The following is a 25810-nucleotide window of genomic DNA, read 5'->3' as shown; positions in this document are numbered from 1 at the left end:
GCATTCACGCCAACGTCACGAGACCAGGGGAACATTAATTATCCCCGAGAAAAAGAAAATAGGAAGGAAGAAGACCAGCCACTAGATGGAGGAGTTTACCATCAGTTAAGAAGTGGCTTACAAGCACCATTATTGCAAAGGGAAGAGAATGAATCTCACTCTGAAACTGAAATTGGCTAAAATCTGTCAACAGACAAAATTGACCTGGTCATCTGCACGCCCTCTAGCATTAATGTCTGTACGTTCTTCTGTTAACAGGATTTCAGGCTTTAAACCATTTAAATTGCTTACAGGTCGATCTTTTCCAGGACCAACCACACCGCTGAGACCAGACACCATCAAACCGTTGTCACATTGTGCATATTTTGACAAACTAACTGCTCTGATCTAACACTTTTCCCAGCAAGTCACACCAGGACCTAAACCAGAGCCTTTTCCACGACCCACGGAGTGGGTACGACTGAAGACCTTCCGCAGAAGGTGGAGCGAACCATGGTGGTCAACACCATTGTGTGTCACCTCATGAACATCCCATTGTGTCCGCCTTCAAGGCAAAGGCGACACGTGTTACTATTTGTCTTCTTGTGTTGCTTTTGATCCCCCAGGCAGGTCTCTGGTATAGACGGCTGTGGACCTGAGATCTCAGGTCCAAGAGAGGGAGGGTGTTGAAGGTGAAGTACAAGAGAGCGCAGAAAAAGGAACATTACAGGTCATACACAAGAAAGGTGATATTTTTTTACCATAGGAACCTCTAGCGCACTGTGTAAGTGAAGATTGTGCATATGGGACAGGTATTGCAGTAACATTTAAGAGTAGATATGGTGTAGAAAAAGTGAGAAAACAAAACAAGAAACCAGGGGAATGAGCAGTAACTCACGAAGAAGATGGTAAAACAATTTTCCATTTAATCACAAAAACAAAATGCACCGATCTCCCAACATATGAAGACTTTACAAACAGTTTAAAGCATATGAAAGACTGGTGTGTACAAAATAAAGTAAAAAGAGTTTCAGTAGCAAGGTTGGGGTGTGGACTGGATAAACTAGACTTTCAGAGGGTACAAAACATTTTAAGCAAAGTGTTTGCGAAAGAGGATAGGTGATAACAATATACTCATTATAATCAAGTTTATACCATTATCATTGGCCATTATTGTTGTTTACTTTAAATCATTTATTTTGAGTCATTTATTTCCAATTTTTTTTTTTAAACGAGTGTATTATACATAATTTTACCATGAGGCGGAAATAGAAAAAACTAAAACACAGCTGCTAAAAATCCAACTGGATTTAGCTAGAGCCAATGGCCCGAAAAAGACCAAACAAATGCCCCAACACTCAACAAATGACCCACCTACCCAATCAGTTATTTCCCCTTACTTTGGGTATGATCAGGGAGGGAACTACCAACTAACCCCTTCACCAATAGGTCCCTGGGGAGGTTATAGGGGACAGAGGGGAGATAACATGGGGGGAAGAGGAAGTAGGGGTAGAGGGCGTCCGAGGGGTGCATGTTTTGGGTGTGGGGCACTGATCATTGGAGAAATGAATGTCCCATGGCAGGGGACGGTCAGTTTACGGGGCCACCTCGAGGGGGATGGGGTCCTCAGCAGGGAGGACCCAGTGGTCGTGGCAGGGGACCACAAGCCTCATGATACCCGGGGCAACAACATCCGTCTCCACCCAGTTTTCAGGTGCCCATGCACCCAACATGGGGCCAGGGAGAAGACGCGGGGGATTGTTGAAAGGGCCCACAGAGACCCACCATGAGGGGAATGGCTGAGCCCCTCATGGACATAGTGGTTAACAACAGACCACTAACAGCTCTGGTAGATACCGGAGCAACATACTCAACTGTAACAAGAGGCACAATCACTGACAAAGACATAAGTGATAAAACAGTGGGAGTTATGGGCTTCTCTGGTGGGTTAGAACACTGACCAATGACTAAAAAACTTACCACTAAGGTGGCGAATCAGAGCCTTTCACACTCATTTCTGTACACATCTAATGTCCCGGTACCACTATTGGGAAGAGATTTACTGATTAAACTGGGAGCAAGCATTTTATGTTCACCACAGGGGGAGTTGTGGTGACAGACGACTGTTCACCAGAGTACCAAAAAAAAAAAAAAATATACATATATATATATGTTTATGTGCTATGGTCAGGCTAGGAGCTCCTTTAACATTAATAGGAGAAAAGGTGGTGGAATTACAATAACAAGGTGTAGGAAGTTTAACAAAAAGAAGACACCATGTGTTGAGGAAATGCGCTGTAGCTATCATTGATTTATCAATAAACAGTCCCACATATATAGATGCCATAGGAGTTCCACGCGGTGTCCCAGATGAATATAAATTAGCTGACCAGATAGCTGCAGTATTTGAGAATATACCACTTCTATCTATGCTCTTCCCAGTCACCCCTAACAAAAATGTAGATAGGATTAATTATGTTCATTACAATGTTATGAGATTAGCCAATCTGTCCAGGGATGCAGTAGAGGGACTATCTGAAGAATTAGCGCCCATCTCATTAATGGCTGTACAAAATAGATTAGCATTAGACATGTTCTTAGCGGAAAAAGGTGAAGTCTGTCATATGTTTGGTGATGTGTGTTGCACTTTTATAACCAATAACATAGCTCCAGATGGTTAAGTCACCAAGGCTTTAGAGGGTTTGCGAATGTTATCAGCTGAAATGAAGGAACAATCTGGAGTGGACAATCCCATAGGGGACTGGTTAGATAAATCACTGGGTAAATGGAAAGCACTGATAATGTCTATTATTGTGTCTATTAGTGTGTTAGTAGGAATTTTGGTCACCTGTGGATGTTGCTGTATTCCATGTATCAGATCATTTTGCAACCGTTTAATAGTGGCTGCAATAGAAAAGAAAGATCTCGCCCCACCCCCTTACAGTATGCCACTGTTGTCTGACAACCTATTTACGGATGATGAGGGTGATGACAATGATGAAGTTGTGTGACCTCTTTCAGAGGTCAAGAGAGGGATTGAAGGAGTTTTTTAATAAGTTTTATTACTTTTAAATGTTTATTCTTTATTACAGTTTTGATTAACATAATATGTGTGTGTTTTAATGAGAATGTTTAGGCAGAAAACAGGGGTCAGTTAAGGGGTGATTGGAATATGTTTGCTACAGGATGTGGTATGTGTGTGTGTGTGTATGTAGTCTTGTGTACAAAGATTGGGGGAAGCAGATAATGCAGATTGGTGCCTCTAGGAATGTGAGTGCAGACAATAAATTAAAGGGTCAAAGACCAAAGGTGGAACAACGAAGTGCATGCACACACATCTGAGTACCAAGCTATGCAGAATTTGGGTGTTGTGGGGTGTCATATGATGTTTTGCAGACAAAGGAGAACAAAACTGATTGAATCAAGAGAGCTGATTGAATCAAGAGAGGGAGGCACCGCCTGAAGAAAGAAGATACACCCTCTCACATACACACTATAAATATGTTGTTAGAATGACACACTGGGTGGTTCTTTGTCGAGACGACCCAGCGCGCGCTGTTTCTGATCAATAAACTTCAACATTTGTTAGAGTTATTTGAGCTGCCTTTCTCTTCAATTTTTGACCACGCAGGACCTTATAAAGTCCATCAGGCCGTGACTCAAGGGTGTACTAGAGACGAGGATGAACGTCGGCTTGATATTGTAATGCTGCCAGGAAAGCCTGCGATCCATTTTCATTAACACCCTGTTTAACATTACACAGCGGCACAAGACTAAAAACCGTATAAACAGAATTTGTGTCCCTAAATGCGACAGAACAAACGCCGTGTTATCAATGGTTTCTATGGTCGTTTGTTGCACTGCTCGTGTGCGGTGTCACATTTACTCAGAGGTGGAAAAAGTACAAAAATATTATACTCAGGTACAAGAACTACTACTTTGATGAAATTCTACTTGAGAACAAGTAAAGTTACAAGTCAAAAAATCTACTCAAGTAAAAGTAAAAAGTACCTTGTTTAAAATGTACTCAAAGTTAAAGTTTTAACTGTTTTTCTGTTTTTCCTGTGTGCCCCTGTAAAGCTGCTTTGAAACAATACACATTGTGAAAAGCGCTATATAAATAAACTTGAATTGAATTGAACATTAGTCATAGTGCCTAATTTTGAATACATGTACATCTGAAAAAAAAATATTATTGAGGTCAGTATTTTGTGTCACTCATTGCAGAAAGTGAAACCCATATATTATATTGATTCGTTACATAGAGTGAAATATTTCAAGCCTTTATATCTGGATATTTGGATGATTATAGCTTATATTGTTAGATTATATCATGAAAACCCAAAATTCAGTGTCTCTGTAAATTAGAATATTACATAAGATCAATAAAAAGGACATTTTAATCAGAAATGTCAGGCTTCTGTAAAATATGTTCATTTATTTGCGCTCAATATTTGGTTGGGCCTCCTTTTGCATGAATTTCATCAATGCGGCGTGACATGGAGGCCTCAGTCTGTGGCACTGCTCAGGTGTAATGAAGACCAGGTTGCTTTGACTGCGGCCTTCAGGTCATCTGCAGTGTTGGGTCTGGTGTCTCTCATTTCAGATTCTCTCTGGGGTTCAGGTCAGGCGTGTTTGCTGGCCAATCAAGCACAATACCACAATGGTCATTGAACTAGCTTTTGGTACCTTTGGCAGTGTGGGCAGTCCTGCTGGAAAATGAAATCAGCATCTCCATGAAGCTTGTCAGCAGAATGAAGAATGAAGCGCTGTAAAATGTCTTGGTAGATGGCTGTTGACTGTGGACTTCAGAAAACACAGCGGACCAACAACAGCAGATGACATGGAAGCCCAAATCATCACTGACTGTGGAAACTTCACACTGCAACATGGATTCTGTGCCTCTGCACTCTTCCTCAAGACCCAGTGACCTTGATTTCCAAATGAAATGCAAAATTGACTTTCATCTGAAAAGAGGACTTCGGTCCACTGTGTTTTCTGAAGTCTAAAGTCAACACAGCCATGTACCAGGACATTTTAGAGCACTTCATGCTGATGGGCTTTATGGAGATGCTGATTTCATTTTCCAGCAGGACTTGGCATGTAATAAATAAAGGCTTGAAATATTTCACTCTATTTGTGATGAATCTATATATGTGGGTTTCACTTTCTGAAATAAGTGCCAAAAAATATTGTCCATTTTCTTTTTTTAGATGTAGCTTCCTGTATTAAAACGGGTGCACTGCAAGAAATATATATTTTTTGGCCTTGTTTTGCAGAAATATTACCGTTGTAACATGGTCGTTACCACATGTGTGCCGTTGATCGCAGTTAACAAGAAACATGAATCAGAAAGACTGGTTAAGGGAGGCAATTTGAACAATTTGTTTATGTTCAGAGCTTCACAGCGCGATCTCGTGGTGTTGCCATTTTTACATATTTTTAAAAGCTTCGTATTTGTTGTTTAGTCTTTTCTTATGAAGCTGCAGATACATTATACATTATATAGTTAGTAAAGTGAACAGTTGCGCTTAGCGGTGTTTTTTGCCATAATAAATGTGTCGATTTTTAGGTTTATTTTGGGCTTGTCATTGTTTGCTGTTCTTTTCAACAATATGATCTGGCAACACGGTATTGTTCGCGGCAGAGCTGCGAGGCTATTCAAAATGCATGAAATAGCAGGCAACATTTTCATATGACTTTCTTGCCCTGCGCTTACAGAAGAGAGAGACATACGATACACGTTTATACAGTATATGTCATTAAAGCAGAAGTTGTTTAGTTCCATCAGTGTTGGGTGTAACTAGTTACTGTAATTTAATTACTTTTCCCTTGAAAAAGTAAAGTAAGGGATTACTCACATGTTTTCTGTAATTTAATTACAGTTGCTCATGATGTAATTAAACTAAATACTTTGTAAAATATATGCGTGTGCAATAGTGTAATTGACATCAACATTCAAAGTCTTACTTTTAAAATCTGTGCTTTAATGTATAATTCTCACATTTGTAATACTTTGGTCAGTTAATAATATTATTTATTTGAATTAATTAAATAAGCCGTTTCATGTCTATCCTTGAATCACTTAACTAATCAAGGTTGATGTAGGATATAGAAAGTAATTTGTAATGAGTAACTAAATACTTTTTGGACAGAGTAATTTGGACAGTAATCTAATTACACTATTGAATATGTAATGAGTAACTAGTAATGAATTACTTTTTCAGAGTAATTTACCCAACACTGAGTTCCATTCACACTTCGTAAATGTGGTGCAGACACATTAGTGAACTATTTACAAAACGAGATTAAACACTTCATATAAAACATTATGCACCAATGTTTGTTTTGACTTTTACTATACAGGTCAAACTTCTTATTAGTTACCAATGCAACAAGGGTACGAGCTTAATGAAAACAATTATTGTTTATCTTACCTCTACATTTTTGCACATTAGGATTTTTATAAAATTCTAGTTTGCACAGCGTCCTTAATCCTGTCTCGAAGCTGAAATCTATCGCTCTTCTGGTATTCCGGTGCAACCTGAAACTTGCCGCCATTATTCACTGGAGTAATTTCCGGTCGCCCTGCATACTCCGTAACGGATGTAATTTTAAATATAACAAAGTATAATACATCACACAAATCATACTTAAGTACAAGTAAATTACAGAGCTACTTAAAAAAGTACAAGTACACAAAAAAGTGCATACAGTAACGCGAACAAATGTTATCCGTTACTTTCCACCTCTGCATTTATTCCTTCTGTATCAGATGTGGTGCAGGTTTGGTTAACAAAACAGTTTGTCTCTACATGGGAATTATTATGACTTTGCGTTATAATTCCCATATCAAGTTGCATCTCATCTCAATTACAGCTCAGATTCATCGCATGATTAACACATTTTCACTGGTGTGACAGAACGCGATCATGCTTCTACGCTTTTCTTGTGCTGAACATCTTCTTTTATAGGGTACACACCGGTGGTAGCATCCCCCGATAACAACGGTTCCTAATCCTTGTCCTCATGACCCCTCGGCTCTACACATTTAGTGTATTTCTCTTATCCACCTTAAGACGTTTGCTCAGCAAGTCCGTTAGTGCCCTGCGAAGTGGTTATAACTGGATATTCTGCCGTGATTCCGATGTTCCATTGGAAGGAACTAACCCTGATGAAACTCCGGAAAAAACTATTCAAAGGATTCAGGAACAATAACGTTCGACTGCTGCGCAGATTGCTTGGCGTATCACGTTAAAGTACAGCAAGAGCAATTCAAAAGCATACAAAGCAGACGGCACTTGAAACGCTCTCGAGGGACTTTAAGGTTAAGGCTGAGCTCATTAGGAAGGTGGATCTCTATGGCCATGAGTTAAAAACACTGTTCTATAGGCTCTCATTCTGTGTGCAACCATGTATTCATTTGAGCGTTTGTCTGTATGCTTGTTTAGTTCACATATATTTAATGTCACTGTCATATATTCTGCCATGTCATGTACTCATAGTGTGTGGCGGAATAAAGTCAATGTTTTAAAGGCTGTAGGTCTTTCTTGCTGTTCAATGAAATTCCGCCTTACATCGACTTCGTATGACATATGGGAGAAGGGGTGTCTCCCAAAACTGTACTGTCCAATGGCATTTTTTGACTCGATTGACAAATAGAGATAGTAAAGCATTTGGCAAATTCTTTTTTAAAAAGCTATTTAAAATGTACATAATTACCTAATTACCCTAATTATCATGAAACTCAAACTGCAGCATGTGGAAAGGCAAGCGCAGAACGTGGAAAAGCAAGCCAGGGAAAAAAATATATATAAGCAAATAATAACAAAAATCACAAAGAATGACTTACACAACCAAGGGCATCTTTATTTTGTATGCAAATTGGACAACTTTCCTGTCTTTATACATTTTGTGCAATATTATTTAAAATGCATTTAACGTTCTGACTCGCGGTTTTTATTTTTGAATTACCCTTATTATATTTTTAAATATGCCGCAATACTTTTGGCGGGATTCCGATCCCATACACTGTCAATTGAGCCGACCTGACTGATTATATTCTGTATAATTGTGTATGTGACAAATAAAACCTTGAATATTTGATCCTGTTTTTGATTATGGTCTTAATAAATAATTTTGTTCACAAGAAACATGTCATTTTTTCTTTTAAGATAAATGACCTTAGAAATGTCTTAAAGCGGTGAATTGTGTTTTTCTTCATTAAATAGTAAGCAGGACACTGTTCTAAATGCACGGCAGATATTTAATTGATGGTTCGTATGATTACACTTAATGTCTGATGGACTAAATTTGGTTAGTATTTGAATGTTACTTTAAACGTGGCTGTATATGTCTCGTTTGTATGATTCAGAGTCAACTTCCTTTTTTACAAGCCAATAACTTTGTTATTTATTCACCTTAGGATTTACAACTTGGCAGACTGCTTACTTTCAAACACGGCAACATAACACTCTGGATGAAATGTCGTTTTCATGATCTAATGCTACTGACTCTTTAAAGCGTATCAAATAGACATCTCAACTTCCAGACTCGGGATTTTCTGTAAAGGTTACAAAACGCTGTCGAGTTCCCCACTGAATGACGATTAGACCCCCCACTTTTTTGAGTACCGAAGCAGCAATGTTTGGCGTCTATTTTTCACAGACTCTCTGGATACATAAAGATAACTCGCAAAATGATGTTCTGAATGAAGCGGTCACATCCCCCCATCACAAATATAAATAATTCAATTTTTTGCAATTTACTTGGGTGATCCCAGCGGTCAAAAAAATAGGGATATCTGTATTTATATGGAAAAATCACATCCCTGGAATCGGTCTTTCTGAAAAAACAAGATTCGATTTTTTGGGGTAGATCAGTCAGCCCCACATTGCACTCACAGCTAGCCGTTAGCACATCGCTGCAAAGACATTTATTATGTCTATATCTGTGTCACTAATAGCCCGTGTAGATCGTTTCATTGGATGTGCGCGCCTGGACTGAGGTGAACTTCCGGTGTATGTTTGGCTAGTGTCTAATAATATAACTAGTGCACTCGACAATTATCGACAATAATCGCACATAAAATTATTGTTTTTTAATATACTTTTACATTGCAATAATTTCACATTTAATCTCCAAATGAATGTAGAAACAACAGATTTCTTTAACTGCATCATTTTATGAATGAAAGCCAACATTCTAATATTAATACTGCAACTGATATCTCCATTTAATTGATTATTTTTTTAACATCAAAGTACAGTATAATCAAGAGCGATCGTGTCTAACATGTACGAAATATACAGAAATTGAATGAACTTCTCAAACACTTTACAGTCTTCAGTGTTAAATTCTAAATGAAATACAGAATTAAAGCTGCAAACACATTGAATTGCTGTTTTCTTTTGTTCTTAGATGAACATCAGTGACAGGATCACAGCAGCAGGTTTTAGCGAGGCCGGATTAACCATATTGGGCAACTGGGCAATTGCCTACTCTAAAGGGCCCAGGGCGGTGACGCCAATCAACGTGCACTAAGCCGGTCGCGTGACGGCAAACGCCGCTACTGAAGGGTTTTATATATTTTATCTGGGTTCTATATGTTTTATCTAAGGGTTTATATCAATTACATTTTCTGAGTGTGTTTTTATATGATTATTACTTATTACTGCTTACCTTATATAACATTGCATTATTTTACTATGTTGAGTAGGGTCTCAAAATATTAGTGCAAAATGGTATTTTCAACAGGATGTGGGGGTTGTGTGTGTGTGTGCAGCATTCCAGGCAGGAAAGGAGGACAGGAGAGTATGCTACACATCAACGCACATACCCATATAGCGTGGGGTCTAAGCAACAAAGTTTATGTGGAAACTGGGTGGGGGAAGTGTGTTATCTTGCAGATAGTAAAAGAAGAAGGACGTAGTCTACGAAAATATGAGATGAAGCATCACTCCATTGGACACAAAGAAAGTAGCAGAGGTCAAGGCGCTCAGGGGTTGGCCACTGTCCGAAGCAAGCTTGAAGACACACCCACACATACACATATAAAAATGTTGTACACTGTTTGAGCGGGGCTGATTCTCTCTGTGAAGACTTTTTTGTCTGAGACAAGCCCAGCGCTGAGATTCAACTTAATAAACTTCAACTTTTATTCATCTGAAATCCTTAAAGCCAATTTTTGAACGCGCAGGACAGCAGATGTCCATCACTACAAAACCCACCTCAAAAAATGCATACATGGAGAAGCTAAGTGGGAGCTCAACTCAACTCAACTTTATTTATATAGCGCTTTTTACAATTTTCATTGTTACAAAGCAGCTGTACATGAGACACATTGAATACAAGTATGAATTCTAAAGCAGCCCCCCCGGCCAGGCAGATATGTAAATAATATGCAAACGGTGGTGAGGAACCCAAAACTCCCATCGAAAAAAAAAACAAAAAAAAAACAGGGGAACCCAGGCCCAACCAGGGGATTCCAGTTCCCCTCTGGCAAAAGCTGCTGCCTCTGCACAAGCTCAACAGTCCTTGCACAACAAGGCTTAATAAAAATATAAAAATTAAGGATTTAAGATTATCATTAACAATCTAATAGCATTTGAAATAATGTAGGAAGAACAAAGTTGTCGCGTCCTTTATCCAGCTCTATCCTCTTAGCTCTTGTCAGGTAACCGCTTCCCATTCTCAGCTCTGCCATCAGGTCTGGGCATGAACTGCATCCTGCGGTAACCTTGGAACAAAGAGACAAGACTGGCTGAGAGTAGAGTACTGTTCTGCACTCTTTGATGAAGCAAGTACATCATTTGTTGTTGGATGTGTTCCTGGTTCCGGTTGATCTAAATAATGCAGCCTAAATCCTCTGAGGATTAATATTATGGAGGTGTAGTGTATGCAAGATTAAAAAGATGAGTCTTTAGTCTAGATTTAAACTGAAAGAGTGTGTCTGCCTCCCGGACCATGCAGGGAAGAATATTCCAAAGTTTAGGCGCTAGATAAGAAAAGGATCTACCACCTGCACTTGATTTTGAAATTCTAGGTATTACCAACTGACAGGACCCCTTAGAGCGTAATGTACGCGGAGGTCTGTAATACAATAGAAGTTCATTCAAATACTGCGGCGCTAGACCATGTAGGGCTTTATAGGTAATAAGCAAGATCTTAAAGTTAATGCGATGCTTTATAGGTAACCAGTGCAAGGTTGACAGAACCGGGGTTATATGCTCATACTTTTTTGTACGTGTAAGAACTCGAGCTGCCGCGTTTTGAACCAGTTGCAGTTTTTGTAATAGGCCCGCAGGGCAACCACCTAGAAGTGCATTACAGTAATCTAGTCTTGATGTCATGAATGCATGAATTAATTTCTCTGCATCTGATAGTGACAGCATATGACGTAATTTAGATATATTCTTAAGATGGAAAAATGCAATTTTACATGTGTTGGCGACATGGCTTTCAAATGACAGAGTACTATCGAATACAACGCCAAGATTCTTAGCTGATGACGAGGATTTTATGGAGCATCCGTCAATCGTTGTTACGCATTGCAGTTTTCGGTCCAGTAAGTAACACTTCTGTTTTGTCCGAGTTTAGTAGTAAAAAATTGTTACTCTTCCACATTTTTAAGTCAACTATGCAATCCTTTATTCGATGAAACTGCTGGGTTTCGTGAGGCTTCGAGGAAATATAAAGTTGAGTATCATCAGCATAACAGTAAAAGCTAATTCCGTGTCGCTTTATTATATCTCCTAGCGGTAGCATGTATAATGCGAGGAGCAGGGGCCCCAAGACTGAGCCCTGAGGTACACCGTACTGGACTTGTGATTTGCTGAACACCTCATTGTTTATTGCTACAAATTGAAAACGGTCGGATAAATAAGACTTAAACCATTTCAATGCTATTCCGTTAATGCCGACGTAATTTTCGAGTCTATGTAGAAGTATGCTGTGGTCAATGGTGTCAAATGCAGCACTGAGGTCTAGCAGCACCAATAACGAAATACAGCCACGGTCAGACGCTAAAAGCAGATCATTTGTAACTCTGATCAAAGCACTCTCTGTACTGTGACATGCTCGAAATCCAGACTGGAATTCATCATTAATGTCATTCCTTTGGAGGAAGGAGCATAATTGAGTTGAAACTACTTTTTCCAGAACTTTAGATATAAAAGGTAAATTCGATATAGGCCTGTAATTCCCTAGTTCTTTAGGGTCGAGTTTGGGTTTTTTTAAAAGAGGCCTTATAACAGCCACCTTAAATGCTTTAGGCACATGTCCTAATGTCAGAGATGAGTTAATAATACTAAGAAGAGGATCTATAATTTCTGGGAGCATTTCTTTCAGTAGTTTTGTAGGTATAGGGTCTAGCATGCATGTTGTTGATTTAGATGATCTAATGATTTTAGACAGTTCATCGTGATCTACTGTAGAAAATAATTGCAATTTCTCCTTAGGGGTGCTGTAGTTAGTTTGTTCAGCGGATTTCACTACAGGTTGCATTGTTATAATTTTTTCTCTTATATCTTGGATTTTACCCGTGAAGTAGTTCATAAATTCATCACTGTTATGCTGATAATCAGCATCTGACGTCGATGACGACTTATTTTTTGTTAATTTAGCCACGGTGTTAAATAAAAACCTAGGGTTGTGATGGTTTTCCTCTATTAGTGTTGAAAAGTAGGCGGATCTAGACGTTTTTATGGCATTCCTGTAATTTCGAGTACTATCCTTCCATGCTATACGAAATACCTCTAAATTAGTTTTCTTAAAGTTGCGCTCCATTTTCCGGGACACTTTTTTTAGAGTCTGAGTGTGTTCATTATACCACGGTGTTGGGCTGCTATTTTTAATTTTCTTTAAACGCAGAGGAGAAACTGTGTCTAATATTTCCGAGAAAGTAGAGTTAAAATTTTCAATAGTAGTGTCAAAATCGTCAACGTTTTTACTCATGCTAGATATTTTAGACAATTCAGGCAGATTATCAAGAAACGCATCTTTGGTAGTTGAAGTAATCGTTCTACCATATTTGTAACAAGGAGTTTGATTTGCAGCCGTAGGCCATTGAAGCAAACATAATATCAGATAATGATCCGAAATGTCTTCACTCTGCTGAACGATTTTAACATCGTCCACATTTATACCATAAGAAAGTATTAAATCTAAAGTATGATTACGTAGGTGAGAGGGTCCTGACACATGTTGACTAACGCCCATGGAGTTAAGAGTGTCTTTGAAAGCCAGTCCCAAGGCATCTGTATCATTGTCTACATGGATATTAAAGTCACCGACGACAAGGACTCTATCTGCGTCCAGTACTAGTTCTGATAAGAACCCACCAAAATCTTTAATACAATCTGTGTGGTGCCCTGGAGGCCTATATACAATAGCTAGAATAAATTTAAAAAAGGTTTTGTCCTTAGTATTAGCTGTCGATACGTGAAGTACCATGACTTCAAAAGAATTGTATTTAAAATTAGACTTCTGAGAGGTGATAAGAGAATTATTGTAAAGTGCAGCGACACCTCCCCCTCTACCTTTTAGATGAGGCTCGTGTTTATAGTAATAATCTTGGGGAACGGATTCATTTAGAGTAATATAATCATCTGGCTTTAGCCATGTTTCTGTCAAACAAAGCATGTCTATTTTATGATCGGTTATCAAATCGTTAACAAAAAGTGCTTTATTTGAGAGAGATCTAATATTAAGCAATCCGAGTCGTAACAGTTGATTATCTGTATTTTGTTCATGTTTGATTTGTTTAACGTTTATTAAATTATTTTCAAGAGGTTTACGCAATATCTTATGTTTGCTAATCCGGGGGACAGACACAGTCTCTATTTTATGTTGTTTGTAAGAAGGGATTTTTACATGTTGTATATTTTGTGTATTCGGTGACGCGAGACGGCAAGCAGACAGTTGGTTAAGCCATTCTGTCTCCTTCCTGACCTGGGCCATAGGTAGTCAGACTTTAGCATTATTAAGACTGTGTGCCAAATTTCTAGAGAGGAGGGAAACCCCATCCCAGGAGGGATGGAGACCATCTCGTTCCAACAGGTCAGGTCTGCCCTCAAAACTCTTCCAGTTATTTATAAAATCTATATTATTCTGCAGGCACCACTCAGACAACCAGCCATTTAGTGATGATAATCTGCTATAAATCTCATCACCACGGTAGGCAGTAAGGGGGCCAGAGAATATTACAGTGTCTGACATCGTTTTTGCGAGCTCACACCTCTTTAATATTATCTTTAGTGATCTCCGATTGACGGAATCTAACATCATTTGTGCCGACATGAATAACAATCTTACTGTATTTACGATTAGCCTTAGCCAGCACATTTAAATTTGACTTGATGTCAGGGGCTCTGGCTCCCGGTAAACATTTGACTATGGTGGCTGGTGTCTCTATATTATCGTTCCGGACAATAGAATCACCGATCACTAGGGCACTTTCAGCAGGTTTCTCAGTCGGTGCGTCACTGAGCGAGGCAAACCTGTTAGAGACTTTAATCGGAACGGTTGAGTGATGTTTTGTCCTGCGACTATGCCGTCTCACGGTCACAAAGTTTCCCAGCTGCAGGGGATTTTCAACCGGAACCGAGCTGTGTGCGCTAACATTGCTCGCATCCGAAGTGTTTTCTACAGTCCTAACACTCTTACTATCCTCAAATATAGATTGGATGCGAGACTCTAATTCTAAGATCTTCTCCGTCAGCCTAACTACTTCCCTGCATTTATCACATGTAAAACCCTCGCCGCTGACAGAGAAGGCTAAACTAAGCAAATGACATGAGGTGCAAGTAACAACAACAATAGGACTAGAAGCCATAACTCACCGGGTATGAAGTGCAATCCTAACTTACCAAAGTTGCTTGATGAGTCTTAGTATATACGCTTAAAAAGAGAAACAGTTAGCACACAAGACAAATAGGGGGAGATGCTATTCCACAATATAAACAGAAGGCAAGCTAACACGCTAATATGCTAGAGGCGTTACGCTTCAATTAATATAGATTTAGAAAATAAAGTTCTAAATAAGTCGGCAACGACAATGATAGGTAACTGTAGTAAAAATACACTAATATTAAGACCAGGAACAAATGTGAGGTGAAGCAAGTGTCAGAGGATACAAACTAGCTGCCGGCAGCGATGCAATCGGAAGCGCTAAACGGAAATGAAAAAAGCAGAAAATAATTAAAATATATACCGAAAATAGGGAATGTCTTCACACTAGTAAACGTAAGGAGCTGTTCAGCAAGGGCAGCATCCGTCAACGAGGACAGCTCTGCTAGCCAGGACATTTCTTCACTGCCGGCGCTAGCTAATGTTCACAGCCCCGAGAGCGGAGAGCCCCTGGCTGCATCTGAACCGCTCGTCGAGTCTGCGAGCAGCACCTGTACCACAGACACGGATCTCTGGACTTTCTCGCTTACACTAGTTTGCACATTCAAAGTCCAGAAAAATGCCAGAGTAAAATATGTTTGCCAAATGAAATCAAGCCTTTCAAATTTAAAAACGCTCTCCCCCATTATTTAGGATTAAAATTGAGGATTAGTATATTTTGCCAGATTATTTAGCATTTCTTTTTGTCTTGTCTAATTGAGAGAAATTTACATATTTCCAATTGTTCATCTTGCACTGAAATGTTTAACCCTTGGCTGTCTTGTTGGACTTTGGTGTGACAGGCTGTTTTCTGTTTTAAGAACAGTTAAAATGAGTTTAGGAGCAGATGATATTGCATTTTATTGATTTTTTCCTTATGGTCGATCCATGAAAATGCTTGTAAATTGTTTATTGTCGTTGAGAGAAAACAGCAGATTTCAAAATGCTGATATTGTATTATAACTTGATTGTCCTGTAGAATTCTGAGGTGACAGGTGATTTCTGTTTAAAATGACCTGAAGTCCAAATGATACTTGATTCTAGGAGATTATGGATTTTTGTTTGTGTCTGTTGACTTCCTATGTGATGGCTTTATAAATACAATACATTTGTGCTGGGTCTAGGTGTTGTTGAATAAATACTGGATTCTTTGAGAGTGGTGATGGGGTACTTGAATATTGTTGCCTAGGGTACAGCGAAGTGTTTATCTGGCCCTGGGTTTTAGGATGCGGTCACTTTAAGAGCTGCCTCTCTACGCAGATCTGACACCTAGGCCTGTAGCAACGCGTCGACGTCATATTTTTGCGTCGTGAACGTTAGCTACTAGCCTAGCACGCACAAACTGCACAGAGATCTAAGATATGTTGGTTAATTGGTTAGCCTAGCACCACCAAAGTAAACAGCTGCTAGATAATATTATTCAAATAAACTGATGATAGCATAGCACTACAATGAGGTTAAGAGTAGATTTAAATACCCCAGAGTCATAGCTGGTGTTAAAATATGCATTGCTTTCATGTTTTCTAGGACAGAGCAAAGAACCTCCTATCTTGGGAAAGAGATGCAATGTGTCACAGTTGTTGTATGTTTTGTTTGTTTTTTTCCACCCATTGTTCATTTCATTATTAGTTAATTAGTTTTCACTTGTGTTTCATTGTTAGTTTATCCCCAGCACCTGTTGATCCCTTGTTATATGTTGTATTTAAGTTCTCCCCTAAAGTGTATTCCTTGTCGGTTATTGTTTATGTTAACGGGTGTTTTGCTCCTGGATTCCTATGTTTCCTTGTGGATTTACTATTAAATAGCCTTTGGATTATATCCCCATTGTCATACGCTCTTGTATCCCCATTACACGTGGCACAATCCACGCAAAATATACGCAAAAACAGGAATTTATATTGTGTTAATCACTCTCAGGAATGTCAATACTGTGCACTGCACTACAACTTTAGAATTTTTTGAATGAGAGAGTTATGTTGGTACTGTAAAGAGTAAACAGGTTGGCCTTTCATTTTGTATAACAGTAAAATTATTTTATTTAGCATAAAGCAGAATAATTTTTGCTGTGCAAAACTGTTGATTAATAAAGTATATTATTTAGATTATTTGGTATTTATTTGAGATACATTATGTTTTTTATTCATCGAGCAACAGAAAAATTATCGTTAGATATATCGCCCAATTAGTTGTCTAATCGATAAAATGATCGCAAGAATAATCGTTGAAGAAATAACCGTCTAGCACTACTGACAACTCTCCCATCTTCACAACTCTTTACATTCTTTGGGGAATTTGTTTACCATGTTGAAATCTGTGCTAACGAAAATGCTTGACAAAACCGGATTCTGGCATAAACTGGTGTTTTTATTTAAGCACAAAAGGGAACTTAATACTGATGTGCGCTGTCTGACAGACATTCACTGACGCAGTCATCCATCTATAACACCCATATATAACGAGCCAAAGCAACTGTTTCAAATCACACTTAAATGGTTTAAGGCCTTTACATGTATTAGAGCGTGATAATATAATGTAACGCTAGACAATGGATGACAAAGACGTGGGATGAGCAGACACAAGTCAGACACCCGTCTTCTTTATACAACACAGGATGAGCAGACACAAGTCAGACACCCGTCTTTATACAACACAGGATGAGCAGACACGAGTCAGACACCCGTCTTTATACAACACAGGATGAGCAGACACGAGTCAGACACCCGTCTTCTTTATACAACACAGGATGAGCAGACACAAGTCAGACACCCGTCTTTATACAACACAGGATGAGCAGACACGAGTCAGACACCCGTCTTCTTTATACAACACAGGATGAGCAGACACGAGTCAGACACCCGTCTTCTTTATACAACACAGGATGAGCAGACACGAGTCAGACACCCGTCTTCTTTATACAACACAGGATGAGTAGACACGAGTCAGACACCCGTCTTCTTTATACAACACAGGATGAGTAGACACGAGTCAGCCACCGTCTTCTTTATACAGCACACGATGAGCAGACATGAGTCTGACACCCGTCTTCTTTATACAACACAGGATGAGCAGACACGAGTCAGACACCCGTCTTCTTTATACAACACAGGATGAGCAGACACAAGTCAGACACCCGTCTTCTTTATACAACACAGGATGAGCAGACACGAGTCAGACACCCGTCTTCTTTATACAACACATGATGAGCAGACACGAGTCTGACACCCGTCTTCTTTATACAACACAGGATGAGCAGACACGAGTCAGACACCCGTCTTCTTTATACAACACAGGATGAGCAGACACGAGTCTTCTTTATACAACACAGGATGAGCAGACACGAGTCTTGACACCCGTCTTCTTTATACAACACAGGATGAGCAGACACGAGTCAGCCACCGTCTTCTTTATACAACACATGATGAGCAGACACGAGTCTGACACCCGTCTTCTTTATACAACACAGGATGAGCAGACACGAGTCTGACACCCGTCTTCTTTATACAACACAGGATGAGCAGACACGAGTCTTGACACCCGTCTTCTTTATACAACACATGATGACCAGACACGAGTCTGACACCCGTCTTCTTTATACAACACATGATGAGCAGACACGAGTCAGACACCCGTCTTCTTTATACAACACAGGATGAGCAGACACGAGTCAGACACCCGTCTTCTTTATACAACACATGATGAGCAGACACGAGTCTGACACCCGTCTTCTTTATACAACACAGGATGAGCAGACACGAGTCTGACACCCGTCTTCTTTATACAACACAGGATGAGCAGACACGAGTCTTGACACCCGTCTTCTTTATACAACACAGGATGAGCAGACACGAGTCAGCCACCGTCTTCTTTATACAACACAGGATGAGCAGACACGAGTCAGACACCCGTCTTCTTTATACAACACATGATGAGCAGACACGAGTCAGACACCCGTCTTCTTTATACAACACAGGATGAGCAGACACGAGTCAGACACCCGTCTTCTTTATACAACACAGGATGAGCAGACACGAGTCAGACACCCGTCTTCTTTATACAACACAGGATGAGCAGACACGAGTCAGCCACCGTCTTCTTTATACAACACAGGATGAGCAGACACGAGTCAGACACCCGTCTTCTTTATACAACACAGGATGAGCAGACACGAGTCTGACACCCGTCTTCTTTATACAACACAGGATGAGCAGACACGAGTCTGACACCCGTCTTCTTTATACAACACAGGATGAGCAGACACGAGTCTTGACACCCGTCTTCTTTATACAACACAGGATGAGCAGACACGAGTCAGCCACCGTCTTCTTTATACAACACAGGATGACCAGACACGAGTCTGACACCCGTCTTCTTTATACAACACAGGATGAGCAGACACGAGTCAGACACCCGTCTTCTTTATACAACACAGGATGAGCAGACACGAGTCTGACACCCGTCTTCTTTATACAACACAGGATGAGCAGACACGAGTCAGACACCCGTCTTCTTTATACAACACATGATGAGCAGACACGAGTCAGACACGAGTCTTCTTTATACAACACAGGATGAGCAGACACGAGTCAGACACCCGTCTTCTTTATACAACACAGGATGAGCAGACACGAGTCTTGACACCCGTCTTCTTTATACAACACAGGATGACCAGACACGAGTCTGACACCCATCTTCTTTATACAACACAGGATGAGCAGACACAAGTCAGACACCCGTCTTCTTTATACAACACAGGATGAGCAGACACGAGTCAGACACCCGTCTTCTTTATACAACACATGATGAGCAGACACGAGTCAGACACCCGTCTTCTTTATACAACACAGGATGAGCAGACACGAGTCTTGACACCCGTCTTCTTTATACAACACAGGATGACCAGACACGAGTCTGACACCCATCTTCTTTATACAACACAGGATGAGCAGACACGAGTCAGACACCCGTCTTCTTTATACAACACATGATGAGCAGACACGAGTCTGACACCCGTCTTCTTTATACAACACAGGATGAGCAGACACGAGTCTGACACCCGTCTTCTTTATACAACACAGGATGAGCAGACACGAGTCTTGACACCCGTCTTCTTTATACAACACAGGATGAGCAGACACGAGTCAGCCACCGTCTTCTTTATACAACACAGGATGAGCAGACACGAGTCAGACACCCGTCTTCTTTATACAACACAGGATGAGCAGACACGAGTCTGACACCCGTCTTCTTTATACAACACATGATGAGCAGACACGAGTCTGACACCCGTCTTCTTTATACAACACAGGATGAGCAGACATGAGTCTGACACCCGTCTTCTTTATACAACACAGGATGAGTAGACACGAGTCAGACACCCGTCTTCTTTATACAACACAGGATGAGCAGACACGAGTCTTCTTTATACAACACAGGATGAGCAGACACGAGTCTTGACACCCGTCTTCTTTATACAACACAGGATGAGCAGACACGAGTCTTGACACCCGTCTTCTTTATACAACACATGATGACCAGACACGAGTCTGACACCCGTCTTCTTTATACAACACATGATGACCAGACACGAGTCTGACACCCGTCTTCTTTATACAACACATGATGAGCAGACACGAGTCTGACACCCGTCTTCTTTATACAACACAGGATGAGCAGACACGAGTCTGACACCCGTCTTCTTTATACAACACAGGATGAGCAGACACGAGTCTTGACACCCGTCTTCTTTATACAACACAGGATGAGCAGACACGAGTCAGCCACCGTCTTCTTTATACAACACAGGATGAGCAGACACGAGTCAGACACCCGTCTTCTTTATACAACACATGATGAGCAGACACGAGTCAGACACCCGTCTTCTTTATACAACACAGGATGAGCAGACACGAGTCAGACACCCGTCTTCTTTATACAACACAGGATGAGCAGACACGAGTCAGACACCCGTCTTCTTTATACAACACAGGATGAGCAGACACGAGTCAGCCACCGTCTTCTTTATACAACACAGGATGAGCAGACACGAGTCAGACACCCGTCTTCTTTATACAACACAGGATGAGCAGACACGAGTCTGACACCCGTCTTCTTTATACAACACAGGATGAGCAGACACGAGTCTTGACACCCGTCTTCTTTATACAACACAGGATGACCAGACACGAGTCTGACACCCATCTTCTTTATACAACACAGGATGAGCAGACACGAGTCAGACACCCGTCTTCTTTATACAACACAGGATGAGCAGACACGAGTCAGACACCCGTCTTCTTTATACAACACATGATGAGCAGACACGAGTCAGACACCCGTCTTCTTTATACAACACATGATGAGCAGACACGAGTCAGCCACCGTCTTCTTTATACAACACAGGATGAGCAGACACGAGTCAGACACCCGTCTTCTTTATACAACACATGATGAGCAGACACGAGTCAGACACCCGTCTTCTTTATACAACACAGGATGAGCAGACACGAGTCAGACACCCGTCTTCTTTATACAACACATGATGAGCAGACACGAGTCAGCCACCGTCTTCTTTATACAACACAGGATGAGCAGACACGAGTCAGACACCCGTCTTCTTTATACAACACATGATGAGCAGACACGAGTCAGACACCCGTCTTCTTTATACAACACAGGATGAGCAGACACGAGTCAGACACCCGTCTTCTTTATACAACACATGATGAGCAGACACGAGTCTGACACCCGTCTTCTTTATACAACACAGGATGAGCAGACACGAGTCTGACACCCGTCTTCTTTATACAACACAGGATGAGCAGACACGAGTCTTGACACCCGTCTTCTTTATACAACACAGGATGAGCAGACACGAGTCAGCCACCGTCTTCTTTATACAACACAGGATGAGCAGACACGAGTCAGACACCCGTCTTCTTTATACAACACAGGATGAGCAGACACGAGTCTGACACCCGTCTTCTTTATACAACACAGGATGAGCAGACATGAGTCTGACACCCGTCTTCTTTATACAACACAGGATGAGTAGACACGAGTCAGACACCCGTCTTCTTTATACAACACAGGATGAGCAGACACGAGTCAGACACCCGTCTTCTTTATACAACACAGGATGAGCAGACACGAGTCTGACACCCGTCTTCTTTATACAACACAGGATGAGCAGACATGAGTCTGACACCCGTCTTCTTTATACAACACAGGATGAGTAGACACGAGTCAGACACCCGTCTTCTTTATACTACACAGGATGAGCAGACACGAGTCTGACACCCGTCTTCTTTATACAACGCTGGATGCACTTTCACGAGTCAGACACCCGTCTTTATACATCGTGTGATGCACATGAGTATTTTCTCATTAACTAAAGTATTTTTATATGGCCAAAAAGTTTACGGTATTACTGAATAGTAAAAAATGTAAAACGATAAAATTAAAAGTGAAAAAAATCAACCAGCTAAAAAGACGACCGGCTATGCTAAATTAACTAAATGAAGTCGAGAAAAACATAAAATACTCTTGACCTTTAACCCTGCTTGAACCACTCATGGTCCAGGAACTCTTCTATTGTTGGCCTGTCGGGTGGTGGAGCGAAAACGGACCGATTGATCAAGTCAAGGCATTCTGTGAGGAGAAGTGTTTACAAGAGGAACGATTAGTCACGCATGTTCTTTGTAAACTCACTGTCAAACACAACAATAGCTACTGAAATATGTAGTTTCATTTAACACATTTTTAAAAACAATATCCTGTTTTCATTCAACTTATATTTAGGAAGTTGCATTTGGTGAGACATCACCCAGTGACTGAACAGAATCTTGCTTTGCATTTCACAAGGATAGTGCTGGTCTCTTACCTTCAGTTAAACCAAGTTCTTCGATCTCAGCTCTGTCTTCTGTAGTAAAATAGCATTGATAAAGCGTCCTACGTCCACTTCTCGTATGCAGGAGCAGCTTACCCAAACAACAGACTGTATCGGCAACCGCATGACCTCGACCTGGAACACAAGTATGAAGTGAGCAAACATTTCACAGGTAACAATCATTCAAGTCAAAGTATAACACCATCAATCCAGTACTGCTGTTGGGAGGAAACTCATTTTGGACTGGCTTCAATGTTTATACGACGGTCATTACATCGGCTAGCACTCACCCCAGCTTTCACCGCCTGGTTCGACCCAAGTTGGGCCAGGTATGCCACTTCTAGGGTCTATCAACATGAGCGTCATGGAACACAAACAAGAAGTGAGCAAACATTTCACTGGCAAAAATCATTCAAGTCAAAGTATAACGCCATCAATCCATTACTGTAAATTCTGACAGGGTGCTGTTGAGGGGAAACTCATTTTGGGTTGGCTACAATGTTTGTACAAGGGTATTTACATCGGCAACCACAAACTCAACTCACCGGGGTGTTTAGGGTCGGGTTTGCCCCAAGTTGAGGCAAGATCGGCACGTCCAAAGTCTATGAACATGAGCGTCATGGTCTGTACATTGATCAGCATGTTTCTGATCTCCAAGCTACCATGGCAGATGTTGTGGTCGATGCAGTGTTGGGCTGCGTTCACTGCTTGTCGCATGAGAGGACGTGCCTGATCTTCAGACAGATGTTCTATCTCAAGAAAATCTTTCATGCTTAAACAGGGATATGGATATTCTAGAACGAGGATGTAGATGTTGTCCTCTTCAAACCAGTCCAACAGAGCCACAATGTTGGGGCATCTATCTGGTTTCTGTAGCATCAGATTTACAGCCACTTGTGAGACGAGAGGCTCGTTATGTCCAGGCTGGTGAAAAAAGGTCATAAAGGTTAGCAGACGTAGGCAACTTTTCAATTTCCACTAATCATTTGTGTTGAGATACAGTGGGGACTTAAAGTATGAAACTTCAATGAGAAATACATTTTCTAATGATTTTTTTTTTTAATTAATTAATTTATTCGCATAACAATTGGACAATTGAAACAATTGAAAAGGATGTGTATGAATGTCTTAGTATTTTTTATGTGCCTCTTTTAATGTGTGTACAAAACCTGATGTGTCATGTCCAGCTCATGTGCTCAACTACACACAGAAATCAACGCCAATGCCTTCAAATTCTCTTGTTTGATTTGTAACCTATACGGAAGATTTTTTAAGATTTTTGGACCCCACTTCACATTAAAAAAAATGTAAATATGACTCACAACATGAATAAATCTTTGCCTTTCGAGCGACTTGCGAAAAAATTTGATGGCGACCTGCAAAGAGAATCATCACATGTCAGGTTTACAACAGTACATCAAACTTTTTTATCCTTGTGAGTGTTTTGATCCAGATATGTTGATGAATAAAGCAAACGTACCTTCAGGCCATCGGACTTGCGAGTACCCTCATACACAATGCCGCCATGTCCTCTTCCTAGACACAATCTTCTCAGCTCATAAAGCGCTGAAAAAGGTTCTAAAAACAAACAATACATAAGGAACACGTGATTGAGTCACACAAACTCCAAGAGCAGTGATGTTTTAAAAACAATCAAACAAACAAGTGCTGCAACAACGAATCGATTAAATAGATAAAAATCGATTACTAAAAGAGTTGGAAATGAATTTCATATTTGATTCGTTGTGTCGCGCAACGTTTGATTATTTAAAAAAAAAAAAAACTTAAGTTGAGCGCAGAGCAAACACACTTGGCCTCTTTCGCGCACGGATGCTAGCAGAGTTCGGAGATAGAGGAAAGATACAGTACATCCAACGTGATTCAACAGAATGAAAAGGTGTTTAAGTATAACAGCAGGACAGTCAAAAAGAAAACCAAATTTCTCTTTCAAAAGAATATCAGGGCCATCAAAAGTCATTCTGACAATTCATTTGATCAGAATAATAGTTGACATTAATTCAATATTTAATAATAGGGCTGGGTATTGGATCCAATTTGGCGATTCAGTTCGATTCTTATTTAAAGTATTTCGATTCTAATCAATTTCCATTCCCGTTCCAAATTTATTTAGTTTCATTTAATTTAAGATTGATTACGAAAAGCAGGACAGAATGAAAGTTAACCTGAACATAATGGCAGTATACTTACCAAATTTATCCAATTCATGAAGAAACGGTTTGTCAGACAAATATGGAGCCGGAAATATGGGAAGACAAATTGGTCGATAACTTCTGAATACTCTCTGAACATATGGACCAAAGACAGAGAAACCACGATAGAAATCCTCTAGTTCTTCACTAAAGTCCCGCTCCCATGGGCGAACAGCCTTGTCTGCTAAGACCACCGGCTTCAAGACTTGAGGATCTTCAGGAGCTGGCTGAGGAGCTTCAGGAGCTGGCTGAGGAGCTTCAGGAGCTGGCTGAGGAGCTTCAGGAGCTGGCTGAGGAACTTCAGGAGCTGGCTGAGGAACTTCAGGAGCTGGCTGAGGAACTTCAGGAGCTGGCTGAGGAGCTTCAGGAGCTGGCTGAGGAGCTTCAGCAGCTGGCTGAGGAGCTTCAGGTGCTGGCTGAGGAGCTTCAGGAACTGGCTGAGGATCTGTTGGAGCCAGGTCCGACTGTTTAGGTAAAAGCACCACTTTGTTGTTTCGAGCGCAGGAGTGCTTCATAGCCTGCCATCCTTTCTTAAAGCGGGCATGGACACCCTTCTTCTTCTTCTTCCCTTCTGTTTGTTGTTTTAAAAGATAAACACAAAGAGAGAAAAACAAACAGTAAAAATGATTTTTAGATGCCAGAAATATATCACAACAAACAATTAAATAAAACACAGTTCTCTCTGGAGCTTTCTACTAATGGTTATACAGACCTGGTCTGTCTTCAGGTGGATCTTCAGGAGCTGGCTGAGGATCTACAGGAGCTGTCTGAGGATCTTCAGGAGCTGGCTGAGGAGCTTCAGCAGCTGGCTTAGGAGCTTCAGGTGCTGGCTGAGGAGCTTCAGGAACTG

General features: G+C 40.6%; 1 protein-coding gene across 1 annotated transcript; it reads right to left on the bottom strand.

The window, feature by feature from the left end:
• Nucleotides 1–22414: 22414 nt before the first annotated feature.
• LOC130430658 (serine/threonine-protein kinase pim-3-like) lies at nt 22415–24621 on the bottom strand. Its single transcript, XM_056759810.1, has 7 exons — nt 24561–24621; nt 24231–24328; nt 24073–24126; nt 23296–23674; nt 23041–23097; nt 22745–22885; nt 22415–22512 (listed from the first exon to the last, which is right to left on the bottom strand). Exons 1-7 carry the CDS (start codon nt 24619–24621, stop codon nt 22415–22417), a joined length of 888 nt encoding a protein of 295 aa, XP_056615788.1.
• Between the last annotated feature and the right edge of the window lie 1189 nt (nt 24622–25810).

The sequence above is a fragment of the Triplophysa dalaica genome, chromosome 10 (genome assembly GCF_015846415.1).
Source record: "Triplophysa dalaica isolate WHDGS20190420 chromosome 10, ASM1584641v1, whole genome shotgun sequence".
Classification (NCBI taxonomy): domain Eukaryota; kingdom Metazoa; phylum Chordata; class Actinopteri; order Cypriniformes; family Nemacheilidae; genus Triplophysa; species Triplophysa dalaica.
This window is presented reverse-complemented; position numbering and strand designations above follow the sequence as displayed.

Coding starts and splice junctions, on each gene's coding strand:
- LOC130430658 (XM_056759810.1), bottom strand. CDS start 24,621: ATGTACTGTATCTTTCCTCTATCTCCGAACTCTGCTAGCATCCGTGCG. Junction 24,127..24,230: donor GCAAGTCCGATGGCCTGAAG/GTACGTTTGCTT, acceptor TTCTCTTTGCAG/GTCGCCATCAAATTTTTTCG. Junction 22,886..23,040: donor ACCAGGCGGTGAAAGCTGGG/GTGAGTGCTAGC, acceptor CTTGTGTTCCAG/GTCGAGGTCATGCGGTTGCC.